Source organism: Rhincodon typus, chromosome 20 (genome assembly GCF_021869965.1).
Source record: "Rhincodon typus isolate 14 chromosome 20, sRhiTyp1.1, whole genome shotgun sequence".
In the NCBI taxonomy this organism is placed as follows: Eukaryota; Metazoa; Chordata; class Chondrichthyes; order Orectolobiformes; family Rhincodontidae; genus Rhincodon; species Rhincodon typus.
Window position 1 is genome coordinate 45,087,489 of NC_063351.1, and position 12,751 is coordinate 45,100,239.

Below are 12,751 nucleotides of genomic sequence, written 5' to 3' on the forward strand. Positions count from 1 at the left end.
CATTAAAAGGCCGTTGTATCTATATCAGCAGGCAGCTGATGAAAGATCACTTTACAACAAAGGAACATAACTTAAAGCTCAAACTGACAAAATGTCAATGGGCTGTTGACTTCTCTAAGATTTTTACTGATACTTGAAAGACACAATGCTTGTTAAATTGTCTTTAATTCATAATTCTTCAGTTTTTTATGCCCAAGACCAATCCAAGCAGCTACATTAATACTGAGTAAAGGATATAGAGTCCACTTTAGAATTGGTTTATCACAGCTTTTAATGACAAATAGGTCAAACCTCCATAAGTAATTTGCATGTTTTCTTGAAATTTGCATTCTGCTTGCACAGATTATCACATTTAATTCAGAACCTGAAAATTAGAAGGGTTACTTCATGTTTTATTAGATAAAGCAGTATAGCTCTTAGCATCATAGAGTTGCACATCGCAGAAACAGACCATTCAGCCCATTGTGTCCACACCAGTCATCAAAAAGCTATCTCTTCTAATCCCATTTTCCAACACTTGGCCCTAAGCCTTGTGCACAATTTCAAGTGGTCATCAAAATATTTCTTCAATGTTCTGAGGGTTCCTGCCTCTGTCACCTTTTACTCATGAACCTCTGTGTGAAAACATTCTTCCTTAAATCCCCTCTAAACTCTATAACCTGCTCCTTCCCTTAAGTCTGAGCCCCTGGTTAATTGACCCTTCTTCAAAGGGGAAAAGTTTTTCCCTGTCGATGCCCCTTACAATTTTGTGCACCTCAATCGAGTTTCCCCCTAAGCCCTCTCTGCTCCACGTAGAACATCCCCAGCCTGTCCAGACTCTCTCAGAAGCTAAACTGCTGCAGGCCAGGTAAGCTCAGTCCCGGTGAACCCAGTACCATCATATCCTTCCTACAGTGTGGTGAGCAGAACTGCACACGGTACTGAAAACAGAAGACAAAAAGTGCTGGAAATCACAGCAGGTCAGGCAGCATCCGTGGAGAGACAGCAAGCTAATGTTTCGAGTCTAGATGACTCTTCAACAGAGCTGTACTGCATTCAGTACTCCAGCTGTGGCCGAACTAGCGTTTTACCATAACCACCCTACTCTTGTATTCAATGCCTCAACGAGCAAAGGGAAGTGTCCCGCATGCCTTTCTAACCATTTTACCTAACTGTCCTCTTGACTTCAAGCATCTATGGACTTGCACACCAAGGTCCCTCTGATTCTTTTTACTTCCGAGGGTCCTTTTGCTCATTGTGTACTCCCTCTGTTACACCAGGAGTGATTGGAATCTGAAATGTGCTGTCTTGCAAGGTGCCGGATGTGGAATCTATAGTAGCATTCCAAAGAGGATTGGATAAATGCTTGATAAAGAAAAAGTCAGGAATATAGGGGCTAACTGTCTCACTCTTTGAAAGGCCCAAGCCTGGTTCAATTCTGTCCTGTGCTCCTCTCTGATGCTATGGACTGATATTAATTTTATTTCCCTATTCAAAAATCATTCTAAGCGCTGAACACGTAGACTGCGTGAGCATATTCTTTTGTTGAGGTGTATTCAAAGCCAACAGCCCTGGCAAGAGGGTCCGTTAAACCCGTCTGAGGTCAGAAAGGACAACACATGCTGCATTACGGCCTGCTGATCCCATCACTCCACCTCCTGATGAAAGAAATAGGGCATGTCACTAATTAGTTGTTAAGGAATCTATTCAGCTGTGCAAAACATCACAGCTAATCTGTTTTCACACAGCTTTCAAACTCCCAATTTCCAACATCAAGAGATGCTACCGACTCTACTTCCCTTTCAAATCACCTGCTCAGCGGACTTGGGATACACGGCTATTTCTCCACCGTCGCTGGGTCAAAATCCTGCAACTCCCTCCTTCACGGCATTGTAGCTGTACTTACAGCTTACAGACTGCAATGGTTCAAGAAGGCAGCTCGCCACCAGCTTCTCAAGGCAAGCCAGTGACACCCACATCTCCTGAATGAATAAATAAAACAATAACCCACTCACAAGCACTTTCCTACAGGGGTCCTGATACTTTTTGGTGGAAGTACTCTGATTGATTTTTCTAACTGTTGACCATTCCACGTAACTTTCTGGTTGTATTTTCAATTAGTTCCCAATGGCTTCTCTGTCTAATAAACGTAAATATTGCGGCTCACATAAAATCTTACAGATTGTTTCAGAAAACCCCTTGATACAAAACCACTTGTACGTATTCAGCTTTCAGGGCTTGCTGTGGAGATCCTTCAGAAGCTGTTTTATCCCAATTTTAAAAAGACTTGCATTTATATAGTGCCTTTCACACCCATTGGACAGTCAATAACATTTTAAAGCCAATTAAGTACTTCTTAAAGTGTAGTCAATGTTGTAGGAAATGCAATAGCCAATCTCGGCATAGCAAGCTCCAAAAAACCAGCAATGTGATAATGACCAAATGACCTCTTCTTGTGTGTTGATTGAGGGACACCAGGGTATCTAGTCTGTCCCTCTTCAAAACAATGCTGTAAGATCTTTCATATGTACTCAAAGGACAGACAGGGCCTTTGTTTCCTGCATCATCTAAAATATGACACTGTTCAACAGTGTGGCACTTCCTTAGCACTGCACTTACCACAGATGCTGGAAATCTGACACAAAGTGTTATGGATCTGAAATGTTAGGTATCCTTTGCTGCTTCTCTCCCACCAGCATAGCCTAACCACGCCCTCATCCCACCCCAGAGTTTTTAGCACAATTGCTTATTCGCTCTGCAACCCTTTTGAGTTTGTGGGTGAGTCCAGAGTTAGACCACAAGACCATAAGATGTAAGAGCAGAATTAGGCCATTTGGTCCACTGAGTTTGCTCCACCATTCGATCATAGTTGATATGTTTCTCAATCCCACTTTCCTGCATTCTCCTCGTAACCCTGGCTCCAGTTACTAAGCAAGAAACTATCTATCTCTGTCACAAGTTCACCCAATGACTTGGTTTCCAAGCCCTCTGCAGCAATGAGTTCCAGAGATCCAACACCCTCTGGCTGAAGAAATTCCTCCTCATCTAAAGGGTGGTCCCTTCACTCTGAGGCTATGCCCTCAGGTACTAGACTCTCCTACTAGTAGAAACATCTTCCCCATGTCCACGCTATCTAGGCCTCTCAGTATTCTGTAAGTTTCAATCAGACCCTTCCAAACTCTATCTAGTACAGACCTAGAGTCCTCAACCACTCCTCATATGATAAGCCCTTCAACCCCGGGATCGTTATTATTTTTGTTACTTTTTAGACAGCCTTGTTACCTGGGTGCGCTCCACTGCCACACAGGTAAAGGCCTTTGACAGGTGATCTGTAGTTCGAGTATGAGGGTAGAGGTCGAGTCATATACAGCTGATCAAGTGACATTGCTCCATGGAAAATATTCTGCAAGAAAATGCCACAAATGGGGAATATTAATCCATTTCGCCGCCAAATCAGACAGAACAACAGAGAAATACATTCAGTACTGTCATTGAGAGCAATACAACAGGGTAAAGTAGCGAGACGTGTTTCAAGGGACTGAACACTTGTGTTTTAGGTTTTATTGTAAAAGGTAAAGTCACTGTAATCTAATCCAAGGGTCACCACGCCTCAGGCGAGGGGAGAGGTTGAGAAGGAGAATCGTTCACGGTGACCTCAGCTAGTGCAGGAATTGAACCCATGTTGTTGATATCTCTCTGCATTGTAAACCAGCCATCATGGATATCCCTTATAAACCTCCCTACCCAGGAAGAAAAACTAATAAAACCAGCGAATGAGTCATACTGGTCCCATATACTGCAAAATGGAGCTCCAGTAAAACCGGTCCGTTTCTTCTCAAGTATCACTGAGTCTTTCCCATTGGACACGACTTTCTCCAAAGCCTTAAGATCCTCTGTAAAGTACGGCAGCCAGAACCGGACACTGTGCTACAGGAGAAACTGGGACCGGATTAACCATGATGGTCGCCAATGTTACAGTTTAAATTGTGAGTTTCGATGTCAATGTGAACAAATGCTCTCTCACATACAAGTGAAGACTGGTAGCTGTAATAAACAAGGTGGACATGTCCCCAGCCATTGGTCCCAAATGGGACACCAGCAATCACCTTAAACTTAGGAGCAAAATAGGCCATTCAGCCCATCTGCTCTGGCATTTGATTGGATCATGGCTCCTCAACTCCACTTTCCTGCCTTTTCCCCACAACCCTTGATTCTCTTAACTGATTAAAAAATCTGCTTGGCTCAAACCATTTAATATTTAATGACTCAGCCTCTTACAGCTCTCTGTGGTAAAGAATTCTATAGCTTCACCAGCCCCCAAGAAAAGGAATTCCTCCTCATCTCTGCCTTGCATCTGTGATCCCTCACTCTGAGATTATGCCCTCTGGTCCTAGATTCTCCCACTAGGGGAACCAACCTCGCCACATCTACCCTGCCAAGTCCCCTAAGAATCTTACTGTTTCAATAAAGTCTCCTCTCATTCATCTAAATCCTAATGAGTCCAAACCCAAGCCACTTGACCCCACCTCATAAGACAGTCCCTCTATCTTTCCTTAGGTAAGGGACCCAAAACTGTTCAATATATTCCAGCTGTGGCTTGACTAGCGCCTTGTATAGTTTTAGCAAAACCTCCCTACTTTTATAAAAACCGAAAAAACTGCGGATGCTGTAAATCAGGAACAAAAACAAAGCTGCTAGAAAAGCTCAGCAGGTCTGGCAGCATCTGTGAAGGAAAACACAGAGTTAATGTTTCGGGTCCAGTGACCCTTCCTCAGAACTGGTGCAGAAGGGTTACCGGGCCCAAAACGTTAACTCTGTGTTTTCCTTCATAGATGCTGCCAGACCTGCTGAGCTTTTCCAGCACTTTGCTTTTTTTCTCCCTATTTTTATACTCCATTCCCTTTGAAATAAAGAGATAAAACTAAAGGGAAAAAAAGTCAGTCCACTTTTGAGGGTTTGAGTGTCAAATGCAGGCGAACATAGAACAGGAGCTGCTGTTTCCTCTGCTGGATCAGTGCTACTGAGATAAAGACAAAGATAAAGCATTGAGAAATGGGATATAGCTATCTCGCTACTGTGAATTTCAAGTAAAATTATTTCAATGAATTTTATTTAATGAAGTCTGTAAAATAATACTCAGGGAACATGGGCTCAATTCCTACCGCAGCAGCAAGTGTAATTTAAAATTCAATTAATTTAGAAACATCTAGAATTGAAAGCTCGTCCCAGTAATGCTGACTATCAAACAATCATCAATTGTTGTAAAAATCCATCTGGTTCACCAATGCTCTTTAGGGAGGGAAATCTGCCATCCTTACCTGGTCTGGCCTACATGTGACTCCAGACCCACAGCAACGTGCTTGACTTGTAACTGGCCTCTGCTATGGCCTAGTGAGGCACTTAATTCAAGGGCAGTTAGGAACGGGCAACAAATGCTGGTCTTGCCAGTGAGCGCCACATCCCATTTAAAGAATTTTTAATAGCCAAAACAGCAGAATTCAAGTCGATCTGTATCGTCTAGTAAGAATGTGTCTCAGTACAATGCACAACTCGGGCAACGGGAGACCGGGGGAGTGTTAAATCTGGGAGGGAAAGTGGAGAAGTGACATTGGATGGTCCCCAGGTCCTAACGGTTTAAGTGATGAGGGGAATGAATGTCAACTGCCTAAACAGGGCAAGACCAGCGGACATGAAGACAGCCCAAACACCGCGAACTGCACCATCATTTTCAATCTACGGATTGATCATTTCTCATTGACTGACGTTATAAGACAAATACCAACCCCTCCAGTTAAGCCAAACACTTTCTCCAGGTCTGGTGGTGTCAAGACATCACGCCCAATCACAGAGGACTTGAATCCTGGAGCATACTGCTCAATGCAGTCGAACACTGAGGAAGGCAAGAGAAGACCAATGGGTATTCAGACATTCAAGGGAAGGGAATTAGACTTCTCACACTCTTCATTTATCCTTTTCTCTTCTCCTTCTCCTCTTCTGAAGGTGCTTACTCTTCCTAGCACCTCCTCAAGATTTATTCTTTGATATGATTTATTGTTGTCGTATGGATCTAAGTACAGTGAAAAGTTTTGTTTTGCGTGAAGTACCGGCATATCATAACATACAAGGACATACAGGTCATATGATACTTAGACACAGCGAGGCATACAAGGTTACAGCTGCAAGGAAGGTGCACAAATACCAGATCAACATTAGATTTGAAGTTAGAGAGGTCCATTTAGCAGTCTAATAACAGCAGGGACAAAGCTGTTCTTGAACCTGTTGGTATATATGCTTAAGCTTGTGAGTTACTCAAGTATCCATTGCTTGTGTGAGTGGACAATTTGACTGTGGAGGGTATTGTGCCTGAGTCTATTGCTTCACTAACTGATTGTGTTCTCCAGTGGGGATCCCATTCTACAATAAGCCAAGTTAATTATTCCCAAGTTGTAGCTCAGGGACATTAAAGTTAATCATTGAAGCTGAACTACTGTCCCAGCTGAAGACTATGAGTTAAACCTTTACCACTGCTTATGGCTTAGTACTGCACCAAATGATGCGATTGGAAAGCGTTCTTAAGTAGAAAAAGGCTTCAAACATCAACCTTCAGCAGAAAATGTCAACGTCATTGAACCAGGAAAGAAATGCCCTCAAAGCCAGCAGTATCTTTCCAGGGAAATGATGCATTGAACAGAGGGCCAGAACATTACAAATAATCACACGTCCTCAAAACAAATAAAAGGTCATAACTAACCTCAAAAAGCACGCTTTACTTTCCTAGAAGACTGAGTCACCTCTTCCAGTTCATTAGCCAACTCAATGCTGGGCATTTAGGTCAGGGTTCACTCTCCCTGGGCTGGTATCCATTCAAACCAAGTGGCTACACTTGGTTGGGAATCAGATGTAGATTTCAGGGAGAATGAAAAGAACAGATGCTAGAATTGGAAACAGATGGAAGAGGGGTTCAGGTGGCCATACTCAGGGCAAGGTTGGTATGCAATGTCTGTGGGCAAGGCTGAGAGTTGCCAATGAATATTGACAAGGGCAGGGTTGATCACTGGCAAGGGTAATTAATTTTAGTATGTGCCCAAATGGTAGCGAATGGAGAGATTTGGAGAAATTTGGGCAAAGACGTTATCAGAACATAGAATGATTTACCACTGTGAATGGAGGAGACAGTGACAAAGTGGTAACTTCACTGGACTAATACCTCAGGGATCTGGCCTAATATTGTGGGGAAACAGGTTTAAATCCTACCATAGTGGCTAGTTGCGTTTGAACCACATTTATAATGCTGGAGTTGAAAAATAAAGCTAGCAAAGGTTTGACCCTGAAGCTGTTCTCAGTTGTTGTAGTCTGGTTCACTTGCGATCTTTAAGGAAGGAAATCTGCTGTCTTTATCCTGCCTAGCTGCATGTGACTCCAGACCCACAGCAATGTAGTTGATTGGTAAGCTGCCCTCTGGAATGGTCCAGCAAGCCACTCAATACAAGGTCAATTCTGGATGGAGAACAAGCTTTGCAAGTTGTTGTATGAGTTAGCCAAATTATATGCACCCCACTGCTCACCACGTTTTATTGTAGTTAAAACAAGTTTGCACCTACTGTTTTGGAAGTGGGGGGTGGGGGGCATTGGTTTAGCTGTCTTCTTCTCTAACTGTCAGGATCTACAGGAGCTGCAAGGTCTGGTATAGTAGCCAAAAATCTATATTCTTTTATTACTCATTCACAACATGAGGGCATTGCTGGCCAGGCCAGCATTTGTTGCCCATCCAGAGGGCAGTTAAGAGTCAACCACATTGCTGTGGGTCTGGAGTCACATGTAGGCCAGACCAGGTAAGGATGGCAGTTTCCTTCACTAAAGGACATTAGTGAACCAGATGGGCTTTTCCCCCAACAACTGGCAATGGATTCATGGTCATCATTAGACCCTTAATTCCAGATTTGCATTGAATTCAAATCTGTTGTGGCAAGTTTTGAACACAGGCCCCCAGGACATTACCTGGATCTCTGGTTTAACAGTCCAATAATTATACCACTAGGCCATCACCTTCCCGTTTCCTAGTCTAACCAGAAGAGGCTCTTGTATTGAACTAGAAGTAGTTTCCTACACATTAGCAACTAGATACAGGCTATATTGCTATGTTATACATTGTTACAGAGACTATGTGGAAGATCAGGTGCTGGGTCTCTCTCTTTGAGATCCTCAGCTGTTCTGCCCTCAAGCCCATATAACATCATCATAATGAGTGATTCTGATGTCAGTCCTCAGTATTGACCCTTTCAGATCTTTGCACACTTATAAGTAACAGTTACTTCCCACAAAAGAATAAAAGCAAAAATTTCGGTTGTAAGAACATTGTATTTTTTAAGGTTTTATGAAGACATTATATTTAACAATTTTTGTGAAGTTAAGTTTGAAGGGTTGTGGATACCCAGATTTTTTTTTAAAAAAAGAGGTCACTGAAAGGAAAATGGAAGATATTTTATAAACAAAACACTTCTTGAAATTGACACGTCTTGTGACGAGCCTCACGTTTACTGCAGATCTCCTGTCCGGGTTTACAGCTCTCAGGAAGCAGTATTGGCGTTGCAGATTGCTTGATATTTTCAGGTGGTGGCCAATCTGGGAGAAGAAGGGGAGAGAGCTTCCCAGCTCAGCTCTCCTGTTTAATAAAGTAGCTGGAACCCTGGTCCACTCTGAACCCTGATTGCGTTCCTGAAGAAGCCTTGACATTGTGTTCCCTGAGCAAGCCGTGTTGGCAAAGATCCCAGAGACATCTGCATGCCTTTGGTAACATTACTATTTGTGCACTAGAGCAGTAGACTGACACCATCTGAAATTCCACACCGTTTTCTATACCTTCAAGAACTAAAGCATGTTGGCCAAAACTGCTTTAATTTTCCAAAAGTGAATCTCTACAGAGAAAAATTTATATTTTTACCTTTACTCATTGTGTCTCTGATTTAGATTGTTTAAATGGGTAAAATTTGAGCTTTTGTGTTACAAATTGTGTTAATCTGTTTTGCGTCATTGAATATATTTTGTTTGTAAACATTTGATAATTTTCTGTTTACTTAAGAAATTGGGTTAATAGATTTTTAAAATTTTGAGCTTAATATAGAGGAAGCATACAATTGGCTAATCGAGAAACGGGTTAAATAACTGGACATATGCTGTGGGCTGTGGTTTGGTGGAGAACTAGGGAAAGACATTTCAGTCATAACAAATGGAAAATTGGAAATGATTTGAAGCATAGGACGACATAGGAACCAGCATAGGATTAGTTTTAGATTTGCTGCAGCGAATCATTCAGAGAAGAAATTCCTCCTCATCACTGTCTTAAATTTTTGACCAATTATTCTGAGATTATGCCCACTAGCCCTAAATTCTCCCATAAGAGGAATCAATCTTTCCTTAGTGTGGAGCTGGAAGAACAGACTTCTGAAGAAGTGTCCTGACCCGAAACGTCAGCTTTTCTGCTCCTCTGATGCTGCCTGGTCTGCTGTGTTCCTCCAGCTCCACACTGTGTTATCTCAGACTTCAGCATCGGCAGTTCTTACTACCTCTGAACAACCTTTCCTTAACTGCCCTGTCATGTCCTCTATGAACGTTATATGTTTACTAAGGTCACCTCTCATTCTTCTATATTCCAATGGGTACAAATCAAATCTACTTAACCTCTCCATGTAAGACAATGCCTCCATACCTTCCCTGCACTGCCTCCAATGCCAGTACATCTTTCCTTAAATATGGGGCCCAAAACTATTCACAGTATTCCAACTGTGGTCTGGCTAGTGCCTTGTATAGTTTTAGCAAAATTTCCCTACTTTTATACTCCATTCCCTTTGAAATAAAGGCTGACATTCCATATGCTTTCCCGGTTATCCGTTGAATTTTGCTAAAGGTTCCTGAGATCCTAATTCAATATCTATCTGAAGTGCTAACAGGACTTGAACAGAAATTTATCTGCCATCTTCTTCCTCTCACTTGGGCAAGGGTTATGAAGCACAATGACCTTTTCAACCCGTGTCTGTCAAATCCCTGCTCAATACATTCAGAAACATCACGGGCTGGGGGGAGCTGGGACTTGGAACTGAGCTTCTTAATGAACTAAAAGTTTCTCAGTTAAACTGGCTGCTGCTGTGAACCAAGTGAGTCCATTCAATCCACGTATACTCTTCTAGCCCTGAGATGGGCTGTTAAAACAAGCATGTGGGGGAACCAGCTAGGAGTCTCCTAGAATTGAGAGATAAGGGAGTTAAAAACCACGAATACCTCTCCTTATGTGTTTCGATGTTAATTTTAATTTGATTGTAATCCTGTGGTTGTCTGGGATGTTTAATAACATAAAGGCCCTACGTTGAAGGAAGCTGTTGCTATTAGTACAAATGCTTTCCAGTGTAGCTATCTGAACAAAGGGAGGGCCTCCAACAGCAGTTTTCCACATTGGAAGGCCATCAGCAGAAAAACATCGCTAAGGCCATCTGCAAGGTCAGGAACTTCTCGCGTACAAACCCCCACCCAATCCCCAGGATGTTTTCCAACATCCAAAAGCCCTAAGGAGGCTGCAGCTGTGCTTTCATTTCCTGTCTGCTGTCATTGGTAACTGAGACAGCTCAACAGGAACATGCAGCTCCATAAACAGGAATTGCTGGAAAAGCTCAGCAGGTCTGGCAGCATCTGTAGAGAGAAAGCAGAGTTAACGTTTCGGGTCCAGCGACCCTTCTTCAGAACTGTCTTCAGAGTTGTATTTTGATTAAACTTTAAGAAACACAGGAAATAGCAGGAGTAGGCCATTCAGCCCTTTGAACCTGCTCCACCATTCATTATGATCATGGCTGATCATCCAACTCAATCAGCCAATCCTGCTTTCCCAACATCCTTTGATCCCTTTAGGCCCCCAAGTGCTACATCCAACTCCTTCTTAAAATTGTACAATGTTTTGGCCTGGACTGATTTCTGTGGTAATGCACTCCACAGGCTCACCACACTCTGGCTGAAGACATTTCTCCTCAACTCAGTTCTAAATGACCTATCCTTAAACTGTGACCCCTGGCTCTGGACTCCCCTGCCACGGGGAACATCCTTCCAGCATCTACCCTGTCCAGATCTGTTAGAATTTTATCGGTTTTTGTGAGATCCCTCTTCATTCTTCTGAATTCTAGTGAATATAACCTTAGCTGATTCAACCCCAATGGAGCTCAGTTGATATATTCCCTAGGTAAACCCACTGGCTCCAAGCGACCTAGTGGTAAGCCATTTTATTGTGTTGCCTACCTCTATCAGCGTAGCGATTCCTCTCCAGTTCATCCCACTCTTTACCTCCTTGTAGATAGTATGGTGTGTACTGGGTGAAGATAGAGATGACATGACAGGCTGGTGGAGCGATGGTAGGATCCAGAATCGAGGGGATACATAACTCCAACAACGGTCTTGTTGGAAAAAGGCAAAGAAAAAATGAATTTAAACAATTTCTGAATTTATACATTCTAATTTACACATTCAGAAAACAGTTAATAAGTTGGAAACACGTGTAATTTTCTGATGAATTCCAGAACTGTGGCTATGAACAAGTGAAGCAACTGTAAAGAGAACAGATAATTTAGAGATAGTAGGAACTGCAGATGCTGGAGAATCCGAGACAACAAGGTGCAGGGCTGGATGAACACAGCAGGCCAAGCAGCATCATTGGAGCAGAGAGGCTGACGTTTCGGGCCTAGACCCTTCATCAGAAAAGGGGGAGGGGAAGGGGGTTCTGAAATAAATAGGGAGAGAGTGGGAGGCGGATAGAAGAGGGATAGAGGAGAGGATAGGTGGAGAGGAAACAAACAGGTCGAAGAGGCGGGGATGGAGCCAGTAAAGGTGAGTGTAGGTAGGGAGTTAGGAAGGGGATAGGTCAGTCCAGGGAGGACGGACAGATCAAGGGGGCGGGATGAGGTTGGTCGGTAGGAGATGGAGGTGCGGCTTGAGGTGGGAGGAGGGGATAGGTGGGAGGAAGATTTCTTCAATGTGAAAAATGAAAACATACAGGCAGAAAGAAAAGAATAAGTCAAGATAAAGAAAGAAAATTGTGCTATGTCTCACAGTCAGGATGCCTTTAAGAGGCATCCTCATGATATCATCACTGTGTCATAGCATGTCACCTGAGGATATAAGAGTCTCAGTCTCCATCTTACCGAAGATCACTTAAAGCATAACACCCTGGTTGTAATGAACTTTTGCTGGATTCTGCAATACCACGATATCCATGTCCAGTTTCTTATATTGCAGGGGCATTGTTACACCAGATAAAAAACAACCCAATAGACAATTAAACACAAGGATGAGAGAAAGGGAGAAAGAAAAAGAAAAGGCATTCTTCTTTGTCCTTAGGACATCCCAAACAATTTTGCAGCCCAGGAACTGAATGGGAGCTGGCTATAAAGTGGTCCATGGATTCTTGAGGCTGCATTATACATGAGACCGTGTTACTTCAGAGCTGGTACTTTGCACTCAGGCTCAATTCCCCTAGGGCTGTGGCCAATACTGCCTGCCCATCCCAACAGTCTCTAGTCCTCACACTCCACAACAAATGAATGAAGCAGGTACTTTTAAAAATCAACCAAATAATTAAATGTCTGCTTTGAATTTCTTTTGTTCATAGCTGGGAGGGGGGTGTGATGAGAGAGAAATATAAAGAGATGGAGAGAGATAGAGAAAGAGAGGTAGAGAGAGAGAGGGAGAGAGGTAGACAGAAAGAGAGAAGGAGACAGAGGGAGAGGGGTAGACAGAA

At 42.9% G+C, this 12,751-nt stretch overlaps 1 protein-coding gene across 1 annotated transcript in view; it reads right to left on the minus strand.

The window, feature by feature from the left end:
• Positions 1–253: 253 nt before the first annotated feature.
• Positions 254–12,751, minus strand: part of pyroxd2 (pyridine nucleotide-disulphide oxidoreductase domain 2) — a 47,856-nt gene continuing 35,358 nt past the window's right edge. The window contains exons 13-16 of the mRNA XM_020514836.2: positions 11,257–11,411; positions 5,763–5,869; positions 3,262–3,382; positions 254–1,637 (exon numbers count right to left, since the gene is read on the minus strand). Of these exons, the coding sequence (XP_020370425.2) occupies positions 1,567–1,637; positions 3,262–3,382; positions 5,763–5,869; positions 11,257–11,411 (454 nt within the window). The 3' untranslated portion in view covers positions 254–1,566. The remainder of the gene's footprint in view (positions 1,638–3,261; positions 3,383–5,762; positions 5,870–11,256; positions 11,412–12,751) is intronic.